General features: G+C 43.4%; 1 protein-coding gene across 1 annotated transcript in view; it reads right to left on the bottom strand.

Annotated features, from left to right (window-relative positions):
* The window catches only part of dmtn (dematin actin binding protein), a 25,382-nt gene extending 25,076 nt beyond the window's left edge, over positions 1-306 (bottom strand). Inside the window, exon 1 of the mRNA XM_078271743.1 lies at positions 252-306. Coding sequence (XP_078127869.1) covers positions 252-260 — 9 coding nt within the window. The 5' untranslated portion in view covers positions 261-306. The remainder of the gene's footprint in view (positions 1-251) is intronic.
* Between the last annotated feature and the right edge of the window lie 10,823 nt (positions 307-11,129).

Here is an 11,129-nt window from a genome sequence, read left to right on the forward strand (position 1 = left end):
TATTTATGTTTAACATGAAGTGTCCAGACAAGGCTATCAGCAGCAGCGCCGCGTCATACACGTTTCTGGTGTGCAAAGACATAGAAAAATCCACGCAGCCGCAACGCAACAGAAACGCCGCGCTCACGCCGCGCCCACGCCGCGCTCACGCCGCGCCCACGCCGCGCTACGGTGCCGTTACCTCTCATTCTGAACAACACAGAGTTAAAAACAATAGCCGTTTAAGAGTCTCTAAGAAGTTGATTGATTACCTTCTGCATGGCTGGAGAGAAACCTTCTTCCTGTTTGGTTTTAACCAGCTGGAACAGAAACAAAGAGAGAGAGAGAAAGAGAATCAATCAGTAAATGCATTAGCCATTACACAGCATCTTATCACCGGCTGACATTTTATGAATGAGTTTGGGAATGACTCATCGAAAAAGCAAAGTAATGAAATTTCATTTCTGCTGCACAACGTTTTTTTCAGCAGACATTTTAAAAGACGAAACCACGCAACAAAAGGCTCAGTATTTTCCTAAAACAGCTGGTCACTGTAGTTTTTCACAAACATTACTCTCAAACGGGATGAAATACTGCATTTGTTGGGGACGTTTTTCAGCGATGGACGTTTTTGGCAGATAAATAGCTTGTTAGCTTGTTTGCTAACGTGACAATAGAGACAGAGCACAGTTAAGTCCCGCCCCCATCGGCGGGGGAAACAACTCTCCGCTCTCCGCTGACTTGTATTGCGGGACGGTTTCCTCCTCGTCCATTTCGTCTGCTAGTGTAGAGTTTTTAAAATGTTAAAACAATGCTGATCTTTGATGTCTATGTACTTTTGATGTATTCACAATATATGCTGCAGCTGGGTTAAGGCGGAGGGATTGTATCAATACTGTTAGACCCAATTAATATCTTTTTCATACTGATTCCTAAGTTTCTCAAGATAGTTTGATCATGTCGGTCTTTTTTCCAAATTGTCAAGGGGGGCAGCCCTGCTTTTGTCCCACGGCAGGAAGAAACCTTTTGCCTCTCCGTCGCGGAGCCAACCCTTGCTGTCGTACCGACTAGATTAGAACGGGGATATTGAATGAATGAATGAATGAATGAATTTATTGGTTGTAACCAAAGGGTAGGGTCAGAAGCTTCAGCTTATATCAGGCCCCCCCTTCTCACATTTTTAAGAGTAATACACAAATTGTGAAGGAAAAAAAACTAAAGAATATATACACTTACACAGATAACCTTCTACATGCATACATACAGTGTGTTTGCATATGCATGCATACACTTACCTACATATATACATACATGCATATATACATGCATACATGCATGCATATACCCATAAGGGTCAGTACTTATATACAGTACATTGCCACCATAAGGTGAATAATATCCTAAATAATACTACTCAATGTCTATACTTATTTTGAACCCTTTTTTAAATTTGAAGACATTCCTAATATGTTGTAATTCCTCTGGTAATGCGTTCCACGCTACAGAAAGCCACAGTTTCTGTAAGCTTCAAAGGAATGGACATCCACACGTTGAACCTTTCATCTACGTCCGAGAGTAACCTCAATTTGGGCGACGAAGAAAACCAATGAGATGCGCCCAATATGCCACCGTGCCATTGAAGGACCAATGGGAATGGTTTTAATCCACGTGGGGAAAAGGAACCGCCCACATGTCCAGGAGAATATAGTAAACAAGCAGAGGGTCGTTTGGGACTGTAAAATGTGAATCCACAAGGGAGAAGCATCTTTTCAGTCCGCTGCAGCGTTAAAACTTGTTTTTGTCATGTCATTTTCTTATTCAATCTTTTTGTTAATCTCCATTGGACCAGCCTCTCTTTCCTCAAAACTCAGAAAAATACGCAACACTAACAAACAACAGAAATATGCCTAAAAGCTGCCGTGTGCTGATAGTCACTACCAACAATGTAAAGAACCCAGATCTTATGTTTTTATAAGCTGCTGATCCGAAAAACTGAGCAACGTGACGCTTAAATTGTCCTTAAAAGTGGCGTGTTATTTATACACCTTGTCATGGTTTCTGAATACGAGCTGTGTGCATGTCTCTGTGGATTGGAGTATAACACCTCTGCTGCAACTGCACGCGCTTTTATACGACAGAGCATTAGGGCCACATTAAGGAGGAATATTTTTTATTTATTTTGAGAATAAAGTCAACATGTCGAGAAAAAAACTTGATATTTCAAGAATCAAGTCGGACGTTTGAGAATAAACCAAACTACTAGCTTTATCTATAGTCTTCTACAAAATGCATTAAGGCCTATGATCCTATGAGGCCCAATCGTGAGATTATACTTCAGAATCTGTTTTAATAACAAGGAAATTCTTTCTCTTTTAGCGCATAAACACAGTAGGCTATGGTGATAAGTCTGTTCAGAAGGAGAAACCACACAAATTGGAAGAGGTGGCCATATTCTTGCAAACTGAAATAGCTTGTAATGGACAGGTGCAAGGGTAGGCTATCGATGGTTACACCTGCGTGCAATACAGAGAGGATATGTTGTATCACAAGAAGTTGTTTGATCCTGAAGGAGTGGAGCTCAGGCGAGCGTGGCGCTCCAACGATGTAATCCAGATCTATGATGTTGCCTACATGGCAGCTGGCATGGCGGACAAGATGTATGTTAGATTAGTCCAGTAATACCTAAGCAGCTTCCCAGTTTATTCATACTTTGACAAAGATGTGATGAGTTGAGCATTTTTTCCATTTAATTGGCAAACAACGATCATTTTCTGTAACTGAAATCACAGCTGGACTGTTGAGAAAGGCTAATGGATTGTCTTTCCTTCTTTTTTTTTTTTTGTTGCTTTCAGAACAAATCAACAGATCCTATTTCACACACACAGAGACACCGCGTCCCTCAGGGTGAAGGCTGGCCGGACTGGCGGGGACAAGGAGCCTGAATGTAAAAACAACAGTGACTCAGATTCAGGTTGTTAGAGCGTCCTCGCGGGACGGACAGAGGACACAGGAGAGGAATTGGTATTGGTGCTTGTAGCTTTCTCCAGAACCATTGTACCCCAAAATAACAAAGAGGAGGAGGTTTTCAACGGGATGGCAGACAGCAGTTTGAGGACGCCCCAGCCCTGTTTAAAGGTACACTGTGTAGTGTTTTCAGTGTGTTATAAGCTAAAATCAATGTCTGCATTCATAAGTATGTCCTCATTGGTGTAAAATGACCTCTGCCAATGATCTGACTTATCTTTGTAAGCGAAGAATTTCTTATTTGTATTCACATTGGACGGGCAAGTCCAAGGAAAAACTATAATGGCTGAGAGGGACATAGAGCACTAGCCTACCTGTCTAGCTAATCCACAACGCGTTTCCGTTCAGAGGCCAGTGTCACGTGACTGAAACCAGCTGAAACGGAGAAGGAGATCAGTGAGAGGAGCTCGTCACTGCACTTTAGTTCATAATGGAGGATCAGACTTATGCCGAGCCACAGGAGAAGGAATCCTCGTCGCCAGAAAAGCGAAAATTGGAAGACATGTTGTCATAGCTTCTTGGTACATAACGGCTACCGTAGTTGCAACACATTTGAAAAAGCGAGGCGCTAGAGAGACCTATTCGTTTGAATGCAAAATACAATTTCACTGCTAGACGGGAGAAAGTCTGGACCCAGAGTTGCTCTGTAGCTGTCACTTTAAAGTGGCTATATGTAACTTTCAGTTTGTGTTGATTGTAGCGGCCCCTTTGGACAAAAGCGGGAGTGTTTTTCACCACACCTGCTGTCGTAAAGGTCTATATTTTACGGTTACCCACTGTATATTACTGAGTTAGCGTTATCGGGAGGTCATATAGTATCAACAGAGGATGTACTTCCTGCGGCAGCTGAAGAAATTCAACCTGCCAAAGACAATGATGGTGCACTTCTACACAGCCATCATCGAGTCCATCCTCACATCCTCCATCACCATCTGGTACGCTGCTAGCACAGCCAAGGACAAGGGCAGACTGTTCTCACATCCTCCATCACCATCTGGTACGCTGCTAGCACAGCCAAGGACAAGGGCAGACTGTTCTCACATCCTCCATCACCATCTGGTACGCTGCTGCCACAGCCAAGGACAAGGGCAGACCGTAGCGTGTCATTCGGTCTGCAGAGAAGGTGATTGGCTGCAATCTGCCGCCGCTCCAGGACCTTTACGCCACCAGGACTCTGAAGCGTGCTGGAAAGATTGTGGCTGATCCCTCCCATCCCGGACACAAACTCTTTGAGCCACTCCCCTCTGGCAGGCGGCTGAGGTCCATCAGGACCAGAACCTCTCGTCACATGAACAGCTTTTCCCCCTCCCCCACTAGTCTTATTAACAAGGCCCGGAAACCACCCTGACTCTCCATCTTCATGCCACTGTTTTCTCTGCTGTAATGCTCTTTGCTCTTTATTTTTTATTTATATCTTTATTTATTCTTTATTTTTAACTTAATACATACTGTGTAAATATACTTGTATTGTTTGTACCTATACTTATATTATTTAATATTCCATCTAGAGAATGTGTGATGTGCACCAACAACATGTCAAAATAACTGAAACAAATACTTGGCAATAAAACCCTTTCTGATTCTGATCCAATATATTGATTATCCCAGAGTTGCTGTATCGTGATATTATCGGTATCGTGAGCCATGTATTGTGTATCATATTGTGAGGTAACATGTGATTCCCAGCCCTATTCAACATTAAACCAATCGAACAGGATTTGGGATCCGGTCCATTTCAATTTGTGGATGTGAAATGTTCGAGAGCTGCACGATATATACTTCAAACTGTCCGGATCATCAAGTACAAAAAATATCACGACATCAAATACATTATTGGTATACTCTTACTTGTTTTTCTTGTTGATAAAATGTTCGAAATCTTTTCCAAAATACATTTGTATAGGACCAATGTGTGGGAATGTCTCCCGTGTAGCGTTGAGATCACATATCATCAATCAACTCTCTCACACCACGCAGTTCAAAGTACGTATTACAGCTACGGGAGCCTTCACGCTTCAAAAAGCCGGTCTCTTGCTCTTTTCAATCTCCTTTATCTTTTTCTGGGCGAAGAAGAAGAAGAAGACTCCTGTTCCTGAAATCTGGATTTTGAATACGTGTGGGTGTTGGTCCTCCATGTTTCCTTCTTCAAACCTGCCGGGGCCGGGAAGCTACGATACCCGTTAGCAGCATTAGCAGCAGCTGAGAGTTTATCATGTGACAGAGAAAACCAGAAAGGTGGAGCAGTATGTCCTGTATGTCCCTTATACACACACACACACACACACACACACACACACACACACACACACACACACACACACACACACACACACATAAGGTGGAGCAGTATGTCCTGTTTGTCCCTTATACACACTACACACACACACACACACACACTAAGGTGGAGCAGTATGTCCTGTTTGTCCCTTATACACACACACACACACACACACACACACACACACACACACACACACACACACACACACACACACACACTAAGGTGGAGCAGTATGTCCTGTATGTCCCTTATACACACACACACACACACACACACACACACACACACACACACACACACACACACTAAGGTGGAGCAGTATGTCCTGTATGTCTCTTACCAGCTAATGTATTTCTAGATGGAGCATGAATATGGAGCGTCTACCTCAGTTCATGCTAACGTAAATGTTACATTTCAAGCCAAAAGGAATACTTGGAATTGATGGTGGAGGTAAATATTCATGAAAAAGGACGTTTGTGAACGGGCAACACAGATTTAGAGAATGAACAACTAAACACGTTACACACTGGACCTTTAAACAACAGTTACAATCAACATTCGGTTTCAATAATTCAATACATTGAATAATAATTCAATGTAATGTCTTAAAGCAGAGATCTTCAACAGGGGGCCCAGGGGGGGCCAACTGGGACCCATAGGGGGTCCTCAGGTCACCGCAGGGTAGAGCTTAGATCGGGCCCAAAAAATCAAGCCTGACCCTACCTGAGCCCGTGCACGTAAAATGTCTTAAAATGAATCCAACATAACATTAAACATTGGCTTACTGGCCCATAGGTAAGATAGTCAAATAAACATTGAAGACCCCTGCTATGGGACACTTCTTTTACCTTATTATTAATACAATAGTTGCATAGGCATTGTAGTCCTGCTAACAGGAAATACACCATAAACAACATGAGAGCCTCTCTAATGCTAACGTCTCGACTGCAGGAGGAGGATATCCTGTGAAACCCCTCCTCATGTGTCTTCTCTTTCATCTGCCTCTCTCTTCTTCCTCCTCCATCTCCATTCCTCTCCTTCCCTCCCTCCCCTCCCCTACCGTCTCCCCGCTGGCTGTTTATCTGCACACCCAGCCGGGCCAACGCCCAGCTGGTCCTTTTAACAGTTATTGCTGTGGTTACAGTCACACCCCTCCCTCCCGAGAATCAACCAAACACAGCCGGGGAGCTTCACCTTCCCTCCCTCTTCCTACTATAATCTAACCATCTAATGTCCTCAGATCAACCCTCCCAAAAACACCAGATCAGTGAGAGAGGATATTTCTCTGCTGTCGCCCCTGTGACAGTTTGACTTTCTTATCCGTTTTTTAAAAGTTGTATTATTTAGTCAAGGGGTGCCAGCCGCGTCTCTCTCCTGACATTTAAGATTGTCTTAATTTTATGTCAGTTATTTGTGTTTGTTAGGATATAAAATCAAACCACAAGCGTGCACATGTTAAGATGTACAGCCTGTACACATTGAAGGACCCTTTAATGTTAAACCCAGCAAAAAATCAACACAAACACACAGTTCAAGGGCCAAATCAAATGGTCATATATTTATATATACAAAACAGTCAAAGCACTCAATATCCCACGGTCCCAACGTCAAAAAAAATGTATTAACCAAAATCCCCAACACATTCTCACTGCCACTCAGCATTTTTTATAGTGTGGTAGTAGTATGTACTTTAACTGAAGTACAGGATGTGAATACTTCTTCCACGGCTGTATTAGTGAATTAGCTGCCTGTCTCTGAGTCTCTAGAGACGGACGGATCCATCATCCATCATGTGACCGGCAGCAGTCTGAGTGCTTTCTGTGTCCGATAGTCTTCTTATCACTCAGAGCTTTTAACTGCCAGAGACTCTCAGCGTGTGTGTGTGTGTGTGTGTGTGTGCGTGCGAACTAATGTGCCACACACACATCAATTAAACACACATCCTCAGGCAGGCCCGTATCCAGGTTTTTAGCAATACTGAGGTCCAAATTCTTTATGGGGCAAATGTGCCTCGTCAGTAAGCGTCCACTAAAAGTTCAGTTTTTGCCGCTGACAGGCTCAGATTATTATTCTAAGTGTCTGACAACATTATGGAAAGGATCCCTACCTCCCTCCCTCCAGAGATAGACCTTTTTAAAACCTCTTTAAGACCTTTCTGTTTAACCAGAAACAGCTCTGAAGTCGCTAGCGCTAAACCCACCAGACTCCATTTAAAAAAACAGTACTTTTAGCGTGCAAAGAGCCAGCATATTTTCACATGTAAATCAGTAAAATGTGTGTTTATATCAACCAAAACTAGAGTTGTGATGATTGGAAAAGTGGAAAGACTACCCAAAATGGCTTTTCATAGTTTTATTTTGTTTCTGTCCACTTTGAATGAAGTGTGTTTTGCGATGCTAAAATAGCTGTTTATTTACATGGAGTCTGGTGGGTTTAGCGAACGTGATTTCGTGGATGTTTTTATGTTTAAAAAAGGCTCTTACTCTTAAACAGAAACGTCGAAATCCTTTCCATAATGTTGTCAGACACGTATAATATTAATCTGAGTCTGTCAGTAGCAAAACAAACATGATATTGTCTTAGTCTGTGTAAAGACTAAAGATTATTTTCATCATTGGTTAATGCGTGGCATATTTTTTAAACGTTTTTGTTATTTTTTATCCAACGTTTTTGTCGCTGTTTTCGCTTATTCCGCTTTTTCTGACATTTCCCCCCAGGGTTTGGTACAGCTAACCCAGACTACGGGGTACATTGTAACATGTTACTCCTTGTGTTTGAGAGTAAACTGTGCATTTTTGGGTGTGTGAGTTGGGTTTGGGTTGCAGAGAAAACAGCTACACCATTTAATAGCAGACACAAGGAACAAGTATGTTGTAAAATCTTTCACGGAATCGCAAAACATGCCGTGATGGGCCCACGGAAGAATTCCGTTAAATGAACACGGCCCCTTAAAGCCTAACTCTCGCCAAAATGCAACCTAGGGTCTTTGTGTGAATGTACCCGAGTCAAACTTTCGTTTAAAAACATATTTAGGACGGAAACGCCACTTTTAAGATGGACCGTATTCTGGTTTTTGGGTCAAATGGCCTTTTGAATGGGAGAGCTAGGGGCGCTACGATGCTAGCCTCAAAATATCTATGTTTAAACCACTAAGAAGGCTCCACACAACATGAGACTTTGCTCCAAGTATCACCAGGGGCTCTACACCTTAACCACAGCACTGACAACATTGGTTGGTACCCAGAGTTCACTAAAAAGAGGTTTTGAGCAACTCACGTTAGCTGTTGTTGTTTACGCTATCCGCCATTCTCCCAGTCCAACATAGGAGATCTCTGAATGTGAATGAACGGACTCCACAGGAGGAAATGTCATTCTTATATGAGAGTTTACTAAAAAGAAAGGTTTTGAGCAACTCACCGTAGCTGTTGTTGTTTCTGGCTGCAGCCATTTTATCAGTCAAAAACAATCGATTTCCAAATGCAACGTAACAGGAGAGTAAAGATGGAGAGCTCCTAAAGCTTAGTTCCATATAAATGCACGGGTTATTTCTTGTTTTCTCGTTAGTGAAACATAATATTGACCTTGTAGTTGGAAAAGGAGCCTCATATAAGAATGACATTTCCTCCTGTGGAGTCCGTTCATTCACATTCAGAGATCTCCTATGTTGGACTGGGAGAATGGCGGATAGCGTAAACAACAACAGCTAACGTGAGTTGCTCAAAACCTCTTTTTAGTAAACTCTGGGTACCAACCAATGTTGTCAGTGCTGTGGTTAAGGTGTAGAGTCCCTGGTGATACTTGGAGCAAAGTCTCATGTTGTGTGGAGCCTTCTTAGTGGTTTAAACATAGATATTTTGAGGCTAGCATCGTAGCGTCCCTAGCTCTCCCATTCAAAAGGCCATTTGACCCAAAAACCAGAATACGGTCCATCTTAAAAGTGGCGTTTCCGTCCTAAATATGTTTTTAAACGAAAGTTTGACTCGGGTACATTCACAGAAAGACCCTAGGTTGCATTTTGGCGAGAGTTTCCCGTTTAGTAGTGTGTGTGTATATATATATATATATATATATATATATATATATATATATATATATATATATATATATATATATAGGAACATACTGTTGGAATATATGGAAGCAGTCCCTAGGTCAAGCTCCAAAAGTGCAAACAAGTCCTCCAAACAACTAGGTTGCATTTTGGCGAGAGTTACGCTTTAAGTTAAGGAAAAGGTCGTGGGTGGGCTTAGGGATCCGTGACACGCGGGAAGAACGGGACGGAAAACAAGAAAGCGACTTTAGGAAACTTTGAATGTGGGACATGATCCCCGCTCTCCTGGGTGAAAGTCCTGTGTTTGACCCGTCCTCCGCCGTAGTCGCTCTTAATGCTACGTCATTTTCTCATTGACTTTACTGAGAAGATCGGGAGATCCCTCCCGAGAATCAACCAAAACACAGCCGGGGAGCTTCACCTTCCCTCCCTCTTCCTACTATAATCTAACCATCTAATGTCCTCAGATCAACCCTCCCAAAAACACCAGATCAGTGAGAGAGGATATTTCTCTGCTGTCGCCCCTGTGACAGTTTGACTTTCTTATCCGTTTTTTAAAAGTTGTATTATTTAGTCAAGGGGTGCCAGCCGCGTCTCTCTCCTGACATTTAAGATTGTCTTAATTTTATGTCAGTTTATTTTACACTTCACTGGGCTTGGCGTGGGGCCTAACAGCTACTATTTTGACCCTTTGCAGCACTGTTACTTATCATCAAGCTGCCACTTCCTCGTAACACATCCTGCTGCTGCAGGCTGCAGGCATGATGGAGAAACACAGCAGCAATAACTCTGAATGGAGCTTTTTATTTTCCAAAACTCCCAGACGGCTCGTAGACAAGTCAAAGCCACATGCACGTTGTGTAAAGCCGAGTTAAAATATCACCGAAGCACGTCAAGCTTGAGCTACCACCTACGAGCTAATTAACGTGACTCAGGTTGATGCTAGCGTAGGGGCGGAGCTAGACGCTCAGTACAGTGGGGGCGGAGCTAGACTATCCATACAGTGGGGGCGGAGGTAGACACTCAGTACAGTGGGGGCGGAGGTAGACACTCAGTACAGTGTGGGTGGAGCTAGACTCTCCGTACAGTGGGGGCGGAGCTAGACTCTCAGTACAGTGGGGGCGGAGCTAGACTCTCAGTACAGTGGGGGCGGAGCTAGACTCTCAGTACAGTGGGGGCGGAGCTAGACTCTCCGTACAGTGGGGGCGGAGCTAGACTCTCAGTACAGTGGGGGCGGAGGTAGACACTCAGTACAGTGGGGGCGGAGCTAGACTCTCAGTACAGTGGGGGCGGAGCTTCATCATGGGGCCCATTGCTACCAAGTCATCTGAAAATTGTAACTGTTAAAAAAAACGGTAAAATATCTGATGAATGCACGTTATGTGTGTTATGTGAGCCAAGTAAGCCTATATGTCAAATAAAACACAAGAAAAGGCAACATTTTTTGTATTGACGAAAACAGTTTGCCAGTCAAGTCAAACTGTTTCAGCACCACGGACAGCGACAGCTGATGGACAGCGACAGCTGATGGACAGCGATGGTGCTGAACAGGCCAAGTGAGCTCAATCAGTGATCACTATATAACTGACATGGCACTATTATATATATGTTTGATAAGAAGAGCTGGATCATCACAACGTGAGATCATATGCAGTCATTAGCTTCTGTCACATGTCACTTGGCGAGGGCCCCGTTCTCGGCAAGTGACGCAAGATCAGGGACGTTTGAGGGGCCCCTAATTGGCACGGGGCCCTGGGGCGGCTGCACCCACGCACCCACGCTGTCTCCGCTACT

This window comes from Sander vitreus, chromosome 16 (genome assembly GCF_031162955.1).
Source record: "Sander vitreus isolate 19-12246 chromosome 16, sanVit1, whole genome shotgun sequence".
Lineage (NCBI taxonomy): Eukaryota > Metazoa > Chordata > Actinopteri > Perciformes > Percidae > Sander > Sander vitreus.